Consider the following 22,893-nt stretch of genomic DNA (forward strand, 5'->3'; position numbering starts at 1 on the left):
GGCTGATTGACTTTATGGAACGCACATGGAATGCAGTGACACAAGGAATGCAATGGTGACCCAGCCAGTCGCTCTTCAGTGTGGCAGGTGGAGATAAGTGTGTCATAAGTGGTTTCCAGAAAGGCTATCAATAGCCTGAATACATATAACCTGTGTTTAAAAAGAGCAAACAAACAAAAACTGAATGGATTTTTGTTTTGCATTTGTGACTTCACCCCCTGCCCCCATGTGGCTTGAACTGTGCTTGGAAAAAATGCCTGTGTTTGTAGTTGCCTCTTTGCTATCTAAATGCTTACTTGGGTTACAATATTCTGCTTTTGAAATTCCTCGTCAAAGCTACTTGCTTCCTTTCTTTACTTACCTACAGAAAATATGACATCTGGCCTTATTAGGAATACATAATGGCTATCAGATTCTGCATTTATAGAGGTAGACTTTTTGCTATGAGTAAAGAGATGAATTAAAATATGAGAGGTCAACTCTAATGGTTTTGTGAGACAACTCTATACTATATTTTATTCTTTTCATCTCTAGCAGAGGTTTAGACAGAGAAGTTGCACAGATCTCATCTACCAAATCCTGAATTCCATTTTTAAATGCAAGTCTGTTCTTCCATACTTTTGAGTCATGTAAAGCATTAAATTAAAAACCAGTCAGTCCATCTGTGGTAAGCAGCGCAGTGGCTTTCTATAGCAGATTCTTATTTATTAGGTAAGTTCATTTTTATCTGACACTGGTTACATGATATGTGAAATTGAAAAAGATGTCATTCTAAACTTCCAGATGCAATCTGTTGCCACTTCTTGTTACCATTCATAGATTATTTTGAAGATCTCTCTCCCTAAAGTTAACATTCCTAACAAGTATGAAGAGTTCTGTATTTTTTTGTCCTCCTGGAGTGGAAAGATCACCTGTAATGGTTTTTTGACTGCTCTTGAGACAGGGAGAGAATTGCATTTCACGTTTCAATGATTATGGATTTAGCATGAAAACATACAATCTTGTTAAGAATCAAAATACAGCATTATAATTTATGTTGTGTTTATTTTCTTATTGTTTATTTGGTTTTATATTTATAAATCACTGCCTCTAATTCAGTTCCAAATTTAGAGGAAAATTTAGAGCTTTGTTTACCGCATTAATCTGTGTCAGGAGGCTGTTTTGATTCTGACCTTTTACAGACAGAAGTAACATAACTAAATAAAAAAAAAAAGTTAATAATAATCATAGAATCATGGGATAGTTAGGGTTGGAAAGGACCTAACAGAAATATAAAAGCAGTAAAGTGCCTTCCCCCTATTTGGATTACTCCCTTTTTGTAATAAATTGCTGCTTCCTTTTCACCCTCGCCTTTAACTCTTTTGTACCAGAGAAGTGGGAAGACTGAAGCTACCCGAAGTGCATTCAATGTCTTAGATGTACTAGAAGTGATATTTCCACAGTTCTGTAACCATAATTCCTGATATTATTAATGTTTTGGTAATTGAGACATTTCTGTTGAAATGGAAGTACAGAAACCCAAGAGGCTTACAAATGTCTGAAAATGTGAGCCAGACGTTTTGCTTCACTTAAATATTGCCTAGGCTGTAAATGACAGCTTTGTTCATAACATTTTGAGGGGTTTATGAAAGTCTTTACTTTGACAGCTCAAAAACTTGATGCATGATTTAGCCATTAATAAAAGCTTACCTAATTGGCTCAGTAATCATGTATACTATTTAAATCACCTCTTTTTTTGCATTTTTAAGTCACTATGGAATTTGAGATAGAGATGAAAACTCCAAAGGAGGTTTATGAATAAATGTAATTGATATCATACTGATGTAAACCAAAATCTGCTTTAACAGAGAAGAACATTTAGATTTTGATGTATTTAAAAAAAAGCAAATAAACAAAAAAAACATCATTAAATAGGTCATGTTTCAGTGATGCAGGAATATCAGAAAATAAAGGCCTGCCATGTTACTGTTTAAGGGCATTAAAAAAAACCCAACAAAACAAAACCACAAAACAAAGTATTAAGGACCTTCTATAAACTTTGTAGCACCTAAAATAAAAGCATTTTTAAAGAAACTTCAAAAAATCAACTTATCATATTTTAAATTGATTTTTTAACTTATGCTCTTCTGGGGTTCATGGTTGTGTGGTGGTAAGTAGGGATTCTGTCTACGTGTCCCCTTCTGCATGCTGCCCTCATCCGTTCCTCTTCAAGAATGTTTTGTCTTCCTGGGTGAATTTAATCCTTATTGCTCCAAAAGCAACTCTCAAGCATATCTATTATGTGTTTGCTCTGCCGTACTGAGACATCAATATGTAAGACTCTTAAAAAGTGCATACGCTTGACTGCCCCTCTGCCTTTGTGAGTGAGCTTCACTGGAATCCATGGTAAGGGCCTTGAATATGTACAAATTCAGTGATTCACGGTATTACCATGGGCACAGTAATCCTGCTTTTGAAGCGTGGGTGGGACAGGTAGGATTGACATCCATCCTCTTTTGTTGATCCTAGCTATGTTATTGGCCGTAACACGAGGAATGGGGTCATAAATTTAGTGGAAGTTGACACACTGTCCTGTTCGTATTTTCACTTCTTTTATTTTTCCTGCTTTGAAAGCTCCACTTATCTATCAGTTAATGAAATAGTAGTAGAGATCTTCTGTTTGAAAAGTTGCATTCTGATTCTGTAGTAGTGTCATGCTGTGAAATAAATAACAACTATCTAAGCTTATTGTAAAAAACCAAAACCAACATCACCCCCCCCCCCCCAAAACCAAAACCCAAAACAAAAAAACCCCACCCCCCAAAAAAACTGCTAGAAAATATTTTCCATTTAGGGAATTCCTTATGCGCAAATGTGAAATTCAAAAGTCCTGGGTTTTACTGCAGCTGTCCATTCTTTCAGTGCCATTGGGAAGTTGTGTATTGTGTGTCTCCCTCTTAATTTATGCACCTACAAGATGGAATGATAATAAACTTACAGGAGTACTTGTAAACTTCATCTAATATCAATGGATGCTTCTACATCCTTTGCTGAAAGATTTCATAGATGCTAAATGCATTATGGGAGAGGAGGCAGCTTCTCCAGTGTTAACAACCAACTAACTTCCTTTGTTATACCAATTTTAGCTCCAACATTAGTTTGGCATAAAGAAAGAAATAATCATTTGGCTTATTAGTTCTGACTTCTTTATTTTTTTTTTATCTGGAGGGGAAGGGGGTGGCTTATGAGACTCTCCAGAGAATTTGAAGGAAATTCAGGGGTTGGTTCACTTGTTTTAGTGTAAGTTTGGGGTTTTGTTTTTTTGGGGTTTTTTTTGGCTGTTCAGTTAAATGCTTCTGTTTAGTTTCCCACTGGCTTGATTCAAACTACATTTGAAAACTTGATACCTACTAACTGGTGTAGACTCTAGTCTGGGTGTTAATTCATGTGGGAGCATCTTGAGGTTTTATTTCTTGAAAAGAATTCTTGTACTGGCACTTTCAGTAATATTCTCCTTTTGAAGGAGCTATAAAGTGAGAGATTATTTTAATTTGTCTCCTGTAGTAATTATGCTCTCATCTCGTTGCTTCTGATGTTAATGAAGTTTAAAAAACGGTGGTGTTCATAGTTCTTGTGCTTTCTTGAAGTCGGAGTCCAGTTACAATACAGGTTTAATTTCTGGAAGGTTAAACATACAAAGCTAAGCTGTTTTTAAAAATATCAGGGTCGTGACCAGGAAGGTATACTTTTGAAAATCCAGTTAGCAGACACACACATTCTTGGATGAAAAGGGAAGGCGCGACTAATTTTGCATAATCATATGTGCAGTGGTATTCCAATAAGATTTAAATATAGATAGAAACAAATTAGAGCTGGCATGCTCATAGTCATAAATAAAGTGAAGAAAAAGGAACATACGGGTTTGGCAGAGTAATGGGGAACTTCCATCCACACTATACTGTAGTACTTTGTCTCTGTTAATCCTCACTTAAAACAATACTTCCTCTTCTCTTCCTTTCCAGCTTATCAAGGCATGTAAGTAATTTCACATGTAATTGTTTTCTCCTAGCTGAAATAATGTTTTATGCTTTCAGTTCTCTAGGCAACTGCTAATTGCTAATTTTGATTTTCATCTCTCCCCTCCCCGACCCTAACAGTAGGATTATTTTTTTTTTTCTTCCTCTTTTCTTTACATATAGAAATTTGTGTTGTGGTTTACATCAGTGTTGTGGAGATACTGATTTTTTTTCTATGAGAAGCACAGTTTTTCTCAAGTGACTTAGATGCTCTTGTTCTGGTTTTGGTTTTATTTTGGGGTTTTTTTTTTGGTTTTTTTTTATGCAGAGTCAACAATATTTCTGAGGATTCAGTAACAAGTAACAAATCCTTCTTGTCTGCATGCCATTAGTGAGCCAGTTGAGAGTGCACATCTATGTGCGTATATATTCAAGCAATTTCAAAAGAATGAGCTTTGCTTGGGTCATCTTGCATAAGTTTTCCATTAAAACAGAATGAGTTTTGGAGAAGTGCAGAAAACTGTAGCTAAAGATGTGTGTTTGAGCAAGATTTTTATAGCACTGGACTGTAATGACTATGTCCTATTACAGAAATTCTCACAATTGCTGCATTTCTCAATTATTAATTTTGTGTTTAATTTTTATTTTTTTTTTTTCACAAAATCTGAAACTGCAATCAAAGTAAGACTGTTTAAGATTGGTAATTTCACACAAACTTATTCTTTTTCTGTACTAGCTATTTCTATTGAAATGAACTGGGAAATGCTTAAATACCAGTAGAGATGCTTTCATGTATGGTGGTTTCTTTGATTGTATGTATATATATATATATATATATAGAATGTATAGCAACATTCAAGTGCTGTGGAAAAGCAGTATTCAAGAAGTGTTTGTGAAGTTCTGTTTGTATATGAATCCAAAACATTGAGTAATTTAATTTTCATGAGCAACCACCAGTATTATTTGTGTGTGATTACTTTAGTTACTTCTAGGACAATCTGAATTGTTCTCTGTGATTGATATGAATGATAAAATTGACAACATCAATCTATGTTGATGGGGGAAGGGGAAGGAGAGAGTAGCATGTAGTTTGGTGTGACAGTTGGATATGGGGTGGAATTTTATGTTGATGGCTCTGATTTCTTTTTTTTTCACCAGGTGACTTCTAGGTTTGGTTCTTGAAAGCAGCATGGTCTCAAGTGCATGAATGCAGTAGGGAATTGTTTTATGTTCTGTGATTTTGCTTTGGGTTCTTCTCTCAAAATAAATATCTAAGAGAAGATTCTCTATGGCTACATGCTACAAGAGTCTCTCAAGAGTCCACACGCTGGTGGAATTTTCTCTTAGTACAGGACAGCTGGTAGCCTCTGTAAGTTGTGCTTTCCAAGGAAGTCAGCACTGGACATTCAGATGCTTGGTGCTGACTGGTAGAGACAGGTGTTAGATAGGTATGTATAAAGTTCAAGTGGAATTAACTTGCAGTCTTCAGCTGCAAAAATACATTTAAAAAGCATGTTTAAATGGAGTAGTTTTTTATATCCTGTGGATATGTACACTGATTTCTTGAAACCTTGGTAGTGAAGCTTAAATTTCTGGAAGGACTGAGGTGCTGTGAAACAGTTTTGCTTCAGTATTTATGAATCTAATTCCTGTACCCAAAGCCATAGGCCAGAGTTGATAGCTCATATCTGTATAGAAAGAAAACGAAAAGAAATGCCTATCATAGGTATTTAAGCCATTCAATAGAAACTTTCTGGCAAGGGCCCATTTCTAGTTTCTAACCACTGATTTTAAAAGTTGTTGTGAAATGAATGATGCTTTAAACTTTTGTTAAATGAATGACATTTGTATCTCATTGTTTCAGAGGCATGCAATTTATTAATAAATTGGCTATGAGAAAATCAGTTGAAAAAAATCTCTGCCACACAGATTTCTAGCATGACCTTTAGTGCAGGGAGGGAAATGGGCACAGGACTTGGACTGTAAAAGATAAGAACGCAATTATATATGCACTCTGTATAGCAGTCTCTACACCTTGAATTTATACAGGGCGCTGGTTCTCCTTTGAGGGAGAGTTGTGGAACGAAGGTTCCCAAATTAAGGTACAAAGTATGGACTTGAAGTCCTGCAGGTAAATAGGTTTAATGATGTCATCTTTTTATTTCTTCCCACTTTCAGTGTGATTATAAGTTTTTAGCATGTAGTTCTCATTTCCATAAGAGGATGAGCTCTGTTAATTTTTCATTGATCTTTTAAACTAAAAAAAAAAAAATAAAGAACCCAACAAAAAAACCCCAACAAAGCACACAACAAAACCCCAAAACCAAAAAAACACACAACAAACCAGAAAAAGCCAAACAACAACAACAAAAACCAACCCACCACCAGCTGCCCCCAAAACTGAAAAGTTTTTACAATTAAAAAACCCTCAAAGTGTGCCTACAAATGGTTACAAACCCATTTGTAGTGTCCCAGTTCAGAGTTCTTTGGGAGAGGGTGATTATATCTTTAATTTTGTGTTCATAATAAATTGGAGCAAGCTGTTTTGCTCCTGGAGAGAGGATTGCAGCAGAGAAACATCCAGTGAAGTTCATACAGAAGCAAAGGTAATAGAGAGGGGATCTGTGTGCGGAGACACTGGCACATTTCTTCTCATTCTTCTCCTGCTGGTTGTTCTCTGGTACCTACCCAGAAATTTTCTGTTGGTTCTGTCTAAAGAGACATCAGGGTCTCTTCCTCTGAATCATCTTTTACTTAGTATTTTAGAATACCTGAGTCTTTCAATCTCTGCATTTTCTGTCAGTTGCACTTTCTACAATGTGATCGTGGAAATGCAATGAATATAATAAATATAGCCGTTTGGAAAACCCAAAGATTTCAAGTAAATGCAATGAACAGTTTGAAAATAATCTGCCAGTAATTAAATAAATAGCTTCTCTAGATTGTGCATGGAGCAGTCAGCTCTTCCAGAGGAGAAAGGATGATGCCAACATAGAAGTAACCATATTCCGCATTAGGACATATCTTTATTTTTAACTGTATATAAAAATCTAAGCAAGGACTGGGTGTAAAATTTTTGAGAATTATTCATGCTGTGTGTCAAAAACTTGAGTCCAATGTCCCTCCTACTAGAACTGTTCAATTTTTAAGAGCTCGTCTGTGTTTACCTGTTGTGGTGGAGCCCCTTGCTGAATCCCACCCCATTGCTGTTAAAAACAAAACACTAACAAAGCTCCCCAGGCTCTCCATCATCTGTCTGAAACTAGTGGGGTGGGCAAAAATCTTGTTCAGATTCCATATGGATGATCAGATGGCTAATGGGATGTCAAATACAGAACCTTTTGTCTGCAAGTGAGCAAGATGCTTGCCATATGTCTTTTGGAAGCAGATGAAAGTAACCAAGTGCTTTGAGAGGGAACATGTATAAAGCCTTTCTATTGGCTCTGAGCATCTGACATCTGTAAGTTCTTGTACAGCAGAGTAAAAATTAGGCTGACACAACTGAAATCGTTTATGTTTCACTAGACACTTGTGGATTTGAGGAAGAAGGACGTTCTTCTTGTATTCCCAATATGACTATTCCGTCACAGTGAACAAAATAAGAGTATCAGTTTTTCTTGCAAAATATAACATGTTTGGAAAGAAGGGAGTATTCCTGGTTTTAAGATTACTTGTTTGTACAGTATAAAATTCAGTTTGTTCCATGAGTAATGTAATCCACTAATACATACCAGCACAAGCATAATACAAAATAATTGCTTAAAAATAAATACGCTGAAAAATGCATTAAAAATAATTATTTTTTAGTGCTTTAAAAACCAGACCTAGAGAACTGGTTTTGTGAAACAAATGGATTTTGTATTTCTCTGTTGTTTTTTTTTTTTCTTAAGATTATGCCATTAGCAACTTGTCTGAGGATTTATTGGTGCTCGCAGCAGTTTTAAGCACATTTTCTTCAGAGTTGAACTTTTAATAGTGTAATTTATTCTTGTTATATTTCCTGACGTTGATATTTCTTCTTGCTGTAAACCAAAAACTAATGGCAGCCTTGCCTAAGGAGTTGGTTTTGCTGATTAAAGTGATATCCCCTTATCACCTGTTACTTATCTGTGGCTTTTTTTTTTATTATTGAAAGGAGCCAGGGTTTTTTTTTTAGGAATTGGAAGAGTAAAAAGCCACTTAACAGAACTTTTTGGAAACTTGCATGAAGTGTATGAGTTCCATATAGATTTTTCTGGTTCCTGGTATCTGTTTGATGTTGATATTTATAGCAAAACACTGCTGTCTGCTTGTCCTTAGAGTTTATGTGAATACCTCTCTAGCTTTGACAGATCTACTGTATGAGAAATGACTTACCTGTGGTCTGAAAGATGTCATGCTGTGTGGGGAAAAACACTTGCTACAATGGTACTGGTCTTATACTGGTTGAGAGAGAAAATAATAATTAGTGCATATGTGACTTTCATGTACCCTTGAGCTGTTTTTAGGAGTTTTGGGGGAGCAGGGGCTGTGATATCTGTCAGACCAGAGGAATGTTTTTAGCCTTTGGATAAGGGTGTTCCTGCCCATCCCTTTCACGGGAGAGTGAGTGTATTGGAAGATGAGCTACATTTTAGGGATGTGATTTTTAGCAGATTTGGTCTTTGTCAGACCACTTCTGTCTTCATTCTTACTTGGTTAGCCCCTCGGTGATGCCTCTGGTCCCTTCAGTCTCATGCCTCCCTCACTGCAGACTGACAGTTCAGCAGAGTTGTTGTTTGAGCTCTGCCCTGTTCAGAATGCCATCATCTCAACAGGAAGGTATACTTTAGTAGTGGGGAGTATGAGAACGTTAGATAAAAGACCAAATTTCCCCCCTCCTTTGTACATGTGAAAAAATACGAGCATTAATCTCAGATTTACTTCCAGCCAGAAACTAGGCCTGCCACTTGGTTCTGGCTAATGAATGTTTCTGAAAATGCGGAGATTAATAAAACTTTAAAGCTTTCCAGTGACTGAATGTTTTCCTTTGTACTCCATTTGTGCTTCTACGCAGTTACAAAGCCCAAGCACAGACTTAAGAACTTTCAGCTGACAGAAAGTTGTTCATTTTTGGTGAGGCTGTTTTTGAGGATCTTGAAGATGTATTTTTTTCTACAGAATTTCATAGCACTAAGTTCTCTTTAGATGCTGTTTGTGGTTTATGTTCCTGAAGACTATTATTACTTACAAACTCAAAAGAGACTCATATTTTCATCACCAGGAATGGAACTGCTTGCTTCCTGAACATTAAGAAAGGATGCTTGTGAGTGCAAGTTTGGGTCTGCACTGAATTTTGTTCATTGATGTGTCAACATATTTTTCTTTTGATTTCATTGTTTCATAGGAGAAAGGGTTGTGGGAAGTTAAGTGTTTCAGCTACTTGTCATTTAAACTGATATCATGATGTGACCGTGTTTATCTGTTTTTGTTTATCACTTCATATAGTCTTTTAGTATCATAATTTTCCTTCATTATGTCACATGTCAGATAAGGACTATAGTGTCCTGGTGTTTTGGTCTAACTCAGAAAAAGAAATTTCAAGTTTCTCATCCTGCCTTCAGCAGTAACTTTATAAGTCTAAGTTTCATTGCAAGTCAATGAATCACACATTCCTGTGTGCTGCAGCCCTTTTGAAAACAGGGTTTGAGACATTTTGTTCTTTGTTCTTTAAGAAATGTTATCCCGTAGGCTTGAAATGCTGGGGTCTGAGAGGGGAAAAGAGTCTGAATCTTCAGATCTTCTGAAGTTAAATTTGACTTTGTATGGAAACTGTGTTGTGTATGTTTGTGTGGGAAGGGGACAGGCTGGAATTCAGATTTTTATTAAAGGGAGTATAAGGGTGCAAGTTGGGGGTTTCAGGGAGTTTTTGTTGGAAAAACTATTTGTTAAATGAAAAAGAAGTACACCAAAAAAAAAGGTTCAGCCCAAGTAATTGTTATAGTCCGTGCCATTTGAAGGGACTGTCTGCAAGGGGGAATCCTGAGGAATACCTTATTTTTAAAAGGAAATAAGAGACAAATGAGAGCAGTTGCTCTGATGGTTTGTTTTACCCCCTTCAGAAGTACTCTTGTCTGAGACAGCTCTAAATTTGGAAAACATATCAAACCACAACATTGTGAAGGAGCACACAGGCATGTAAAGATGTCTGTGAAAGCCTGAGTGATGTTTCAGTATCCGGGGAGCACTGCACCTGCTTGTGCTGGAAGCTGGAAGACTGCCACTCTTCATCCTTTGTTCAGCTTCCTTTGCTGCATGAAGCATAGAAGGCAGCAACTAACCTTAACATTGACGTTAAGTAATTACAGAGGAGATGATTTCACCTTCAAAACTTACCACCCTTGCACTCACCAGCCCAAATGCCTGCAACCACCACTGTCACCAAAACCACTAATTTCATTGCATCCCCTGCCATTTTGCAGTTTTCTTCTCATTCTGAGAAGCACCTCACTGTGAAAAGGAAGGGGTTAATGACAGTGAAGACAAAGGAGAAAGGAGGGTGTTTGCTTTCCCCAGTGCTACTGTTTAACGTTTGATATGGCAGCTTAAATAACTTTCCATGCCACATGCCCATTTCACTGTTCAGACTGAGAATGTTGTGTTTCCCCCACCCAGGATATTTGGCTGTTACTTGTGGGTATTTTTATTATTACTTTTCTAAGCCTTTTCTCTCTTTTTTTTTTTTTTTTTAACTTTTTTTATTTCCCTTTCAGTCTCTTTTCCCTCTTCCTGCAATGAAATAACCTGATACAACCCCAAATTTCCCTGGTTTATACCTGTAAGAACTCTTCATGTTTTGTCAATTAACTATTTTGTGAAAATCACATGCAGGTTTGTATTTCCTAGTAGGGTTTGGTTTCTGAACAAAGCTGAAGAAAACTCCTAGGAGTAAGGTGAAGGAACATTCCTTACATAGGTGTGTCTTCCTGAGTGATGAGTAATGAAGTGGTTTGGTCCACATTCCTATTCCCTAGTGTCTCTGTTGGAACTGCTTTACCCTTTCAAAACAAATGGTGTCATAGGAAGACCTCCCCCTTTCTGCACAGGGCTGTACCATAATGGGATTTTCAGACTTGCCTTCTGTTGTGGTTTAAACCCAACCACAAAAGCTTGTTCACTCACTCCCCCCTCTTCTTGCCCTCCCCCTGCTTCTGGAGGAACGGAGAGGAGAATCGAAAAAAAATGCAACTCCCACGGGCTGAGATAAGAACAGTTTAGTAACTAAGGTATAACACAAATCACTACTGCTGCCACCAATAATAATAATGATAAAGGAAATAACAAGAAGAAAGAATACAACACCTCAACACCAGCCAACCAATAACTCGCCCCACTCCCCCCAGCCAAGCACAGACCGATACCTCATCCAACCCTGCAGTCCCCCAAACCTTCCAGGTAACTCTCCGTTACATCCTGGGCATGACGTGCTGTGGTATGGAATACCTCTTTGGTCAGTTTGGGTCAGGTGTCCTGTCTCTGCTCCCTCCTGGATTCCCCTCCTCCCTGGCAGAGCATGAGGCTCAGAAAGTCCTCGGTCAGAGTAAACATGATTTAGCAACAGCTAAAAACATCAGTGTTATCAGCGCTGTTCCCAGGCCAAAAGATCAAAACACAGCACTGCACTAGCTACTAAGAAGGAGAAAAATAACTGCTACTGCTGAACCCAGGACACCTTCTTTTTGACTTCATTACAAACTTCTAACAGACTGTTTTGTAACTCAGTTTCTTCCAGCTGCTTTTGTGTGTTGAGCATTGGCAGAAACAAAATCATATTCTAACAGAAAACCTGTCTAGCATCCATGATCAGAGAACAGCTTGCTTGCTCCTTAGAGCTTTGTTTGTCTGTTTGAATATTGTGAACAATGATATCACAGGTATCAAAGCATAACTTTGCTCTTCTCCTGGTAAGAAACTTATTAGTGCTGCTTACAAGGCTGGCATGACCCTCTTCTCCTGAGCCCAGCTGAGGAATTTGAAATTACCCTTGTGGAATTTGAGTTGATTTTTTTTTTTTTTTAATGGCAAAATTTTATGGTTATTTAACCCATCCAGATCCAGATGGGATCAGAATCCAGATGGGATTTCAGAAAAGAAATCCTTTTTCTGGATCTGGGAGATTGATGAAGCTGTTCGTATTAGAATTGAAGGGAATTTTAAAAGCAGTTGCATGTAGCTAAGTGTCTTTCCTTGTTTAGTAACATTTTCTGTGAAAAGTGGAAGTAAACTGATTAAGTATTTTAATACTAGTTATTGCCTAATCCACTTCCGTATTTTGTTCTATTGATGTTTCATTGGAACTGAAATTATGAGCACATATTTGGCAAATATTGTCAATTTTTAGGTATGTACTCAAATTTTGGCCTTTATTAGGCCAAAGGTAGATTATAGAACCATAGAATAGTTAGGGTTGGAAAGGACCTCAAGATCATCTAGTTCCAACCCCCCTGCCATGGGCAGGGACACCTCACACTAAACCGTCCCACCCAAGGCTCTGCCCAACCTGGCCTTGAACACTGCCAGGGATGGAGCACTCACAACCTCCCTGGGCAACCGATTCCAGTGCCTCACCACCCTAACAGGAAAGAATTTCCTCCTTATATCCAATCTAAACTTCCCCTGTTTAAGTTTTAACCCGTTACCCCTTATCCTGTTACTACAGTCCCTGACGAAGAGTCCCTCCCCAGCATCCCTATAGATTAATGGTAGTATGTCCTTGTCCATGCCAAACCCCCACGTTTAGTTATGCTGTCTTTTAAACAAAATACTTCAGTGGTGATCTTTAGAAATGTGCTTTGTCAACAGCTGCATGATGTGCATGCAGTCTTTAGGAGATTCTCTACTCAGTAAGCCATCTCAAATATGCTACTTAGTAGTTTCTTGGATGAGGACAGGAATACACACACACAGAAAAAGGGGTTCTGAAAAAGGACGTTTTATAATTCCATTGTGGAGAACTGAAGTGATTGCTCAAGTGCTGTGTAAGACAACTGCCAGAGATATCTAAGAGCTCTTTTTCCTCAAAACTGCTTTCTTCACTGACTGTAAAAGTTCATGAAGAAGGTGAACATCCTGAACAAAGTTCTTCCATTGCTTATATATCTGTAGTGTATGTAATAGGCTGCCTGTGTTGCTTGTGAAGGTAAACCTCTAAGCTAAACACACTTACCAGTTGCTTGAAAAGTCAAAATTCTGATGTTCTTTGCTGTTTGTTTCTTCATTTAAACTGAATTAATTATTATCATTTCAACTGTTGAAAGTCCTACTGTGTGCCTTCCCTGTGAGAACTACTCACTTGTGCGTTGGCAGCTTTTGATGAAACGCCCTCACGGGTGAACCATTAACTGGAGTTACTCCAGTAGTGCTATTGCCCATTCCAGGGAGGCTTCTGAAATAATTCCTAGGATTTCGTAGCCTTTAACAGTGTGTTTGGGTTTCACTGATGTCTGTCCACATCTTTCTGTGTAGCACTGATGATACAATGTAGGCAGACAGCAGGAATGGTTACAGGTGTATGCAAAGCTTCTTCAGTTTTCCTGTTAAGATCCACTGTGTAGTGTGCCTAATGCATTGTTTCTTGACTTTGTATCAAAATAGCAAGATGGAAAGTATATCCTACTACCTTTGCTTATGTCATTGCATCCTCCTTTCTGAACTACTTAGCACAATCTGTAAAAACCAAATGATCTGGTAAATGTACTTTAAAGAGCAAATGTTGGTTGTCTGCACATCTAGGGTGCTACAGTTCAGGTAAACAGGGATTATTCCTTCATTCTCACAGGATTATATTGAGAAGTAGTCCTACCACATCAGTGATTATTTGAAAATAAAATGAAGTTGTTTTTTAGTTGCAGTTGCCCTTGTGTTCTAATCTGTAAAATATCAAGTGTTCACATGGAAATTGGTATATATTTGGTTTAATTGGTATTGAACTCTATTTAAAGAGGGGGGCAAGCACCACAGAAAGTGTTCATGAGCTGTATAAAGTATCTTAAACAAGTTAGTCATCTTGATACTGACATTTGAAATACTGTCTTAAGTTTGCGTTTATTCAAAGCAAAGATAGTGTAACTGATTTCAAACATAATCTGATACCAAGTGCTTTTATTTTCTTTGCTTTTTTTTTTTTCTTTGAGTGGACTGCTTTGAGAGCAGAGAAGGGGCACTGGTACAGCTTTTGCCTCGAAGGTCTGAACAGAATGGAAGGGAGTGGTGGGGGTATTCTCACATGTGACTGACAAAGGAAAATATACTAACAAACGGGATGGGTTTGAACAGCATTGGATGTGTTGTATCTAATTTATTTTGCTGAGAAATGTTGGTAAGGAATAAAATCTTGTGGATCAGAAATTAAGATAAAAATTTGAGTTTATTGGTGGTTTTAAGTGAAGAAAATACAGCAGTTACTGTGTGATCTGTTATAGTTAGAGCAAGGAGGTAGTTGCATCGAGAGGCTTTTTTTTTTTTTTATTGAATCCCTGAGAGAAGTCTTTATATCGTGATTTTATTTTTTTTCAATGTCAAGCCCACATGAAGATGACAGCATAGCTTGAAATAATCTGACAGCCTAAATGACACAAAATAGGGTAGTGCAAATGTGAACTGAATGTTTTTAAGAAGTCTTGTAGTCAGCATTCATTTCAAAGCTTTCTTCCCAGTCTCTTTGTGGGTAGTATTTCTCTTCACATATAATACCATATGCTCTGTGTCTCTGAAATCTTGGTGAGAAGAGCTTCACAGATTTCTTTCTGTATGAAGTACCACTGGACATTTGAACATAAATCTTCTCAGTTCTGCAGTTTCTTTGTCAGCAAAGCACATCTCGCTTTTATTTCCCTGAATTATTTCAGAATTCTGAAGCTTATTTGCATTGTCTCTAATATGAAGATAATGAGCTTATTTCAAATACAGTAATGAACTTTTCTGTTTTCTTCTGTGTATTGTTCTGCAGGTTAAAGTGTGTGTGTGTGTGAAAAATCAACAAAGCCAAGAACATCTTTGACTGGATAGATTTTTCAACATGAATCGTGCTTTTAGCAGGAAGAAAGGTAAGTAATTTAGCTTATATTGCATGGGTGATGTAACCATCCTGTTTAAATTCTTTAGAATATAAAGAATCATATAAGGAAGTAGTTATGAATAATCACACCTAATTAACTAGGTAAAAACAGGCAGCCTTCTCTGAGATGTACAGAGCAAAGCATTCTTGACTGATACTTGCAGAGCTTTGTGGATTGTAAGGCTTAGGTTGAATTTCATAATATTTTCTTGATTGAGGCATCTGCTTGTGTATGTGTGTATATATATATCTGGAAAACACACACTTCTTTTCTTTTTTAACCCTGCACACTCCAGAGCATGTGCTGTAGGATTTTAGAAGTTTCGAAGAGTTAGTGACTTCTGTGTTTATTATATATATATATGAATGGGTTCTTATTCTTGGGAAGCTATTTTAGAAAACTGTGTTTAATATACTTGAAGTATCTCATGCAGCAGAATAATTCTTAGCTTTAAGAAGCTGTTCTGAATTTGTAGCAATCTTCAAATTGTATGCTTTGCAAAAGAATATCAAACCACTAAATGTTTAATTATGTATGTTGCTCTTCTGGCTTGCTTTATTCTCTTTTCATGGTCTGTTTATGATTAAATATCAGCCGTGTTTTTTTAGGTGGCGCATTTAGCCCTACCAGAAAAAGGTGTTACAAAAAAGCTGACAGGTGTGATGAAATGCAATTATTGCGGATCTTAAAAATCTTGAGTAACCAGGAGAGTTAAATACTGTCATCCATTAATTTTACTCATGGTATTTACTCATGAAATTTACTTATGTTATTTCCATTCTCGTATCCTAGGAAAAATGCAAATTTCAGTTAAGCACTTGTCAAGGATGAGTGAAAATTACATACTTTTCATGCCAACTGAAGTTGGGAAAAACTTGGCAGTATCAGTGTTCATCTCTAATAACTGTATTTAAGAACAGGTTCAAACACATTCATTTGATGAACTTATTTTATTGTATTTCCTGGTTTTACTCCCAGAACTCAGGGATACCACAGTTTTCGTGCTTGTGTTTGGTGGGTGGTTTATGGGTTTCTTCTGTGCACAAGAGCGTGAATGTTTTGAGGAGTTAACTGTGTGCTGTGACTTCACTAGCAGCTCTCTCTAAATCTAAATTAGTCTCCTGGTGACTGTGCTGGTGGGGTTTGTGGTAATTACAAATTTGCATTGGTCTGTTGCCTTGGAGCTACGTAAACAGCAGTCTTAAAGATACGGGATTGTGAGGGGAATTAAAACACATACAAGTACTTTCATAAAAGCCAAAGGTTGTGTGAATTATGCAGATTTCTGGATGGTCATTTTCCATGGTCACAGTCAGTCTATACTAGACTTTTAATACAGTGCATATAGAGAAAATAGTGCTATTCCTGAACCAGGTTGGCTGGTGACTGGAATGACTTGGACTGTGCTGTACTTGAAGAGCTCTGTTCTTTCACCGTCACCTGATTCAAGCAACAAAACTTTCCTTCTAAGCGTTCAGGAAATTATTTCATCATTGGCACACAGTGGTAGACAAAGCAAGAAGAGAAGCACTAAACTCAAGCTTTCTTGGTTTTTTATTGTTTTTTCTTAAACTATTGGAGGCTGGATAGCAACCTGTGCTTTTATGACCAAGTTGCAAAGGAAATGTGAGTTGCTAGGAGAGAAAGGAAGTGGGAACTTTTTTAAATTAACCCTGATTCTTTAAAGAAAAAAGTTCCTCACAGGTATGATGTGACATGATTCTTTATGTGCATTGAGAGTCTGTGTTATGGGAACAGCAGGTTTGTCCTAAATTAGAGCACAGACACCATTTTGAATATTACCAATAATTCATTTTGCAGCAGAAATTTGTGCTACAGGAGTCATATCTAGAGCAAGTACTCAATGTAAATTCATTTTGGGGGGCCATGATTTGGGCATGAAACAGCCACTTCAACTGAGAAGATGTACTGAGTGCTCTGACCTTAAAAACAGCTAGTAGTCATTGGCTGGCTGGTGACTGCCTGAGATTAAGCACAAACCAGGACTTCTAACCTGGATAGTTAGTGTTTGTATTACAGATGTCATTATTTTTATTTGTTTGATAGTAATTTTAGTTAATACACTTCAATCTTGAATAAATTCAGGCTGTTCGTCTTTATCCTAATAATGACTATGAAAAATACAGGAAAATGAAGTTCAAGCAAAATCAGTTTGTTTCAGGAAGCGCTTATATAAGTAATAATAAATGGAATCTTTTAGCAGTTAAGAGTTGTGGTATCTATTCTCATCAGTTAGCCATAAGCTAATAAAACAAGGAAACAAACTTTGTGAACTAATAAATCTATTTAGCATTTGCTAGAGTTGCATGTTTAGATACGAAAAAGCTTAGTACCTATTTGAAGTAAAATAGCCTTTGTCTTGACTTCAGTGCAGGTTGGTTGGACTACCAGTTATATGTGTTAAGAAGAAAAATCTCTGTCACAGAAATATGACTATACAAACCCATTTGTTTCATTTATCAATGAATGCAGTATACTCTATTGATACAGCTTTTACAGATTTTTTTTTAAGGATCTCCCACAAAGACAAATTGAAGAACAGCAGTGTTGTTATGTATGTTCTTGCTGATCAGTTATTATGACAAAGCTTGTGAAAACATTAATGTATCTATCACAGTGTAAGGAGCTTGCTTTTTTATGTGAACCATGTTGGGTCATGAAGGGTCCTCTTAATTTTACCTTTAAAGTCAGGTGTGGTAGCATGTTCTTTGAAATGTTGTAGTGCAAAAAATCTTAGTGCAGATCAGAGTCTGTTCATCTTGAAATTTGTTAGCATCTTGATAAATTCAGTCTCCCTTTTAAGCAATTTAGGGTTATTAATGTAATTCTTCTTTAAAAGATCTTTGTTAATGCTGTATTTTAATGTAATTTTTTCTCGTTATTAGTGTATTGACATCTAAACTGATTTAGGTATTTGTCCTTAATTTGTATGCGACTGTGTGTATGTGTAATGTGTATACACAAAACAGAAAGTATTAATCATGGGATTTTTTGTTTGGTTTGGTTATTTTATTTTAGGGAAGGGAGGTGCCTCTCCCAGATGAGTTTGGCATATTTTACTGATTCTGTGGCTTTGCATTCAAAACCATTAGTATAAGAACTGGTGCATAGAAGTAAAAAAAAAATTAACTAGTGTTTATTCCTAGTATTTATTGGCTTTTCCTCATCAGAAATGGGTAAACCTACTGTTCCTCCTAGGAAGAGACATTTCTAAATATGGAATGACTGTAATCCAAACCTGCTGGAATTAAAAGAATGAAGCTACTGAAGTGTCTCAAAATAGAGATAAAAATGTAGGTACGTAGATCTGCTTTGGGCTAAATTTAATACTGAATTACAATGTGTGAAATCCAGTGAACTTCAGTGAGGTTATGGAGGGTATAAATCACAGTTGAATTTAGTTAATTCTTTATTACACGCTAATTGTCCTCATTCACCCCAAAATAAATGTCAGTCTTAGTTTATGCATGGCATTAAGTTCAATGCCAAAGCTGCACTTGTATCCAGGAATCTGATTTTTTTTTAATGCTTTTATTCCGTATGATTTCAGTTTGTAAGGTTGGTAATTGGTGCCACATAATCAGCTCATGAGATGTAGACAGTGTTCATGATGCTAAATGGAATATATTGAACTAATAGCCTGTCATAAATCATTAAATTTCAGCAATAACATTTCTGTGCAATGGCTTTTCATGAGTCTTATTTACGGAAGATGCATTTAATGGGCAGGGCCTGATAAAAAATTTCCATCAAAGGTTATAGGATGCTCTTTTATGTGTATGGACTGGCTATAGAAGAGATTCAGAGCGGCCCTGCAGAGAAGGACTTGGGGGTGCTGGTCGATGAGAAAATGAACATGAGCTGGCAGTGTGCACTCGCAGCCCAGAAAGCCAACCGTATCCTGGGCTGCATCAAAAGGAGCGTGACCAGCAGGTCGAAGGAGGTGATCCTGCCCCTCTACTCTGCTCTTGTGAGACCTCACCTGGAGTATTGTGTGCAGTTCTGGTGTCCTCAACATAAAAAGGACATGGAACTGCTGGAACAAGTCCAGAGGAGGGCCACGAGGATGATCAGGGGACTGGAGCACCTCCTGTATGAAGATAGGCTGAGGAAGTTGGGGCTGTTCAGCCTGGAGAAGAGAAGGCTGCGTGGGGACCTAATAGCAGCCTTCCAGTACCTGAAGGGGGCCTATAGGGATGCTGGGGAGGGACTCTTCGTCAGGGACTGTAGTGACAGGACAAGGGGTAATGGGTTAAAACTTAAACAGGGGAAGTTTAGATTGGATATAAGGAGGAAATTCTTTCCAATTAGGGTGGTGAGACACTGGAATTGGTTACCCAGGCAGGTTGTGAGTGCTCCATCCCTGGCAGTGTTCAAGGCCAGGTTGGATGAAGCCTTGGGTGGGATGGTTTAGTGTGAGGTGTCCCTGTCCATGGCAGGAGGGTTGGAACTAGATTATCCTGAGGTCCTTTCCAACCCTAACTGTTCTATGATTCTATGATTCTATAATACAATTTTCATTGTCAAGTTATGCTGCATTCCAGCAATTGCAAATGTTTTAGTTTATATTTCTTTTTTTGAATTAGACAACAGAAGGGTGAAGGGGGTAAGTTTAGTCCTAAAGCAAATACTTTCATTCTGTCAGAGAGAATATTTCACATTAGTGATTTAAATAAACAGGCTTTTGTGTGCTGGACTTCCACATTAACAGTAATGATAAAAAAACATGAAGGAGGAGTAGGTACTCGTACACCTTAAAGGCATATAAGTAGTCACAATCTTCGTCATTGCATTCTTTAGATATTCTTGTAATGACACACTAACTTTTCATAAAATAGCTTATCACCTTCCAGGAAAAAAAGCAAAAGTAGCTCTAAATATCCTCATCCTCCCCCATCCCCAAAATGCTGCTGCTTGATTGTTTGTAGGATTTCTTTAAATATGATTTTTCAAGAGTAAATGTTGGGAGAAAAGAAGGGTACTTTTTTGTATACTAAATATTGTATTGAGTTGGTCTCACTTCACACAAAAAAATCAATTAGATTAATATTTTTATGATACAAAGAGGTTTTATGTGTTCCAAATAGTGCTCCTTGGGCTTCAGAAGAGGAGTTCATGTGGAAAGCCAATATTCAGTGACCAAGTGCCTTGTTTTGACTGTGCATTTGTCTCTTTGCATGTACTTGTATGCAGCTGTGTATGTATTTGTATTCTGAAAGCAGAAGGAACAGATCTTATTCTTTAGGAAAGAGATGATTACAGCATGTATTTAGAAGATGCATGGTTACAAATGAGAAGTATGTTTTGGAAACTTCCTCTGCAAGATTCTTATTGAGTCTGCACAGATAACTTAGCCTAATACCAAATAATAAAGCCTAATTTTTCTTTCCTTTCTGTTAACATAAGAATGGGAGAGTAATATCCTGTTGGCTGTTTTATCTGCATTATTTTTGGAAGGATATTGCAGAAATAATCTTATCTGTCGCCTGCTTTAAAGAATATCCTAGGCAAGTTAACAGTCATATTTACCACAATAAGTATTTATTGCTTCTGCAAAACCTAAGGAGCTCCTTTCAAGAACATATATGCACTGCTTAACCATAAAGCACTGAAAACTAACTTTAGAATGGGAACAGCATTGAAGGAGCCTTAAGCTTTCTAGTTTCTACCCTATTAAAATTTATACAGCCTAATTTACAGAATCTCAAATTATTTGCATGGCAACTTGGCAAGCATGTCTTTTGAGCTAATAAATTTTTAAAGTAAGTTGTCATGAGTGTACGATGTAGAGTGCTTGTCCAAGTGTACTATTGCAAGTAACTTCACAAACTAAATGCTTAAATTACATAGGTACTCTGCAAGTTAACTGGATGAACGTCTAACTAATGACAAGATGTGTTATTCTGTGTGAAATAAATTTGGATGTGTACCAACCATACCTTGACTGGAATCACAATGACCGCTTTGTTTTAAAGCGCTTTGTCTTATAAAGCTGCTGGAAAATTGCAAAGAACATCCAAGATATATGACTTGGGAAAATAATATTTTGAGAAAACAAATCCTTTAGGTACTTAAAAGGATGTACCATAGCAAGAGGAAGCTACAGATATACATATTGTAGTTGTTCTGAGTTGTTGCTGCTACTCGTTTCTTCTCTTCCCAGTTTCTTGGCATTAAAAAAAAAAAAAAAAATCCAATTAAATTTTTCTATTATTTTATTTTAATCTTCCTGAATTAGAAAAATAAAATTCTATTTTAACTGCACCAAGATTCCAATTTCCATTCCTTTTCCTTTGTTTTGCCCTACTGAAGTGACACATGTAATGTTCTTACTTTAAGAGTTTGAAAATATTCTAAAACTTGCCTTTTTAACAATTTTTTTACAAGCCTAATTGATATTTTTCCAAACTTATTTATAGTTATATGGGAACAGCTGACTGAACTCTGACTCCAAATGTGAAAGGTAGGGTTGGAGGTTTTATCTGTACACACTTCTCAGTTGAAAGCATTTGTAAAAGTGGTCACTTAAATTATTGCTATACCAGTAATCTCTTTTTCAACTTCAACAACTAGAACCTTTTATCAAAGACACAGTGTAGTTCTTCTTGTGACAAGAAGAGGTACAGTTTAAATAGCTCAGATTTTTTATTTTCTTCTTTTCCCCTTTGATTTAGGAAGCCAAAGTTCTTAACATCAAAAAGTACAAAAGCAAAGGTTCACTAATTACTGGTTAGTTGCAATAATACATTATTTTGATCCTATCTTTCTTTCTTGTCAGAACTTATGTACTAGCATCCATATCTTAAAAATATATAGTATAAATGCATAGGTAATGCAGTGAGTGTTGCTATTAAAGGAACTGCAAACACTTTTATTTTTCTTAACTTGATGACCATGCCAACCCTGTATTCTGTGATGTCATTTTGCTATTTTTGTAATCAGCTGTTTAAAACCATTCATGAGGTCCTAAATATTGTGAGAGAAGGATATAGAAAGGCAAAGCATTCTGTAAAGCTCAGTCTGTTCTAGGGAGATACAGCTTTGTTGTCTTGGCAAAGAATGAATATGCCTGCAGAGAATAAATATGCCTCCAAAGAACATTTTATGCTTAGGGGTAAAAAAACCCAACAAAAATACCCCCAAGATAATTATTTTTTCATTATGTATATTGATGGGTATTTGCCTATACATGCTTAGGGCAGAATCTGATTCATAATTTCACTTGCTAATCATAGTAACCTAGCAATAACTTTAATGAACTACTGCTATTCAGACACAAAGATTGTACTCAGTCATTCCTCTAGAAGGTGATTAGAACAAATACTATAGCTGTATTATGGAAGAATATGGGTAGTTTTATGTTTGTTAATAATGTTTAGGTGTTATATTCAGCTGAAAACTTTGGTAACAAACATTAAGTCTCATGACTTGGTGTATCAATTCACTCATTGCCTACAGCAGTCAAGAAGACAGATTCTCCCTTATTGTCTGACTTAGCGTAAGTGAGGTTTGGGAGTACCTGCCTGTTTCTGTTGTAGTGCAGGATAAAGGAAATTATTTGACAGATTCCCCATTGTGACGGTTTTGGTGATTTATGCAAAAGTAGATAATCTAGAAAAAATGAAAGATGTAGATATATATGTACACACACTGAAGCTAATAAGCCATTTGTTCCTGAGGCATCAGTACCTACAGGTAGCACTGATCTCATGGGGTACTCTCCCCTTCAGGAGACTGTTACTAGGCTGATTGTCACATAAGATCTTTCTTTCAATAGCAGGAAGAAAAGACATCCATTGATG

General features: G+C 36.8%; 1 protein-coding gene across 8 annotated transcripts in view; it reads left to right on the forward strand.

Annotated features, from left to right (window-relative positions):
* Nucleotides 1-22,893, forward strand: part of GULP1 (GULP PTB domain containing engulfment adaptor 1) — a 151,353-nt gene that overhangs the window by 55,123 nt on the left and 73,337 nt on the right. For 5 of the 8 annotated variants that reach the window (XM_065669881.1, XM_065669875.1, XM_065669874.1 and 2 more), the window contains one exon: nucleotides 14,962-15,058. In XM_065669881.1, the coding sequence (XP_065525953.1) occupies nucleotides 15,031-15,058 (28 nt within the window). In that variant the 5' untranslated portion in view covers nucleotides 14,962-15,030. Of the gene's footprint in view, nucleotides 1-14,961; nucleotides 15,059-18,289; nucleotides 18,389-21,510; nucleotides 21,555-22,893 lie in introns of those variants that run through there. The other 3 variants (XM_065669879.1, XM_065669880.1, XM_065669878.1) reach the window with 3 other exon arrangements.

This window comes from Lathamus discolor, chromosome 3 (assembly GCF_037157495.1).
Source record: "Lathamus discolor isolate bLatDis1 chromosome 3, bLatDis1.hap1, whole genome shotgun sequence".
Classification (NCBI taxonomy): domain Eukaryota; kingdom Metazoa; phylum Chordata; class Aves; order Psittaciformes; family Psittacidae; genus Lathamus; species Lathamus discolor.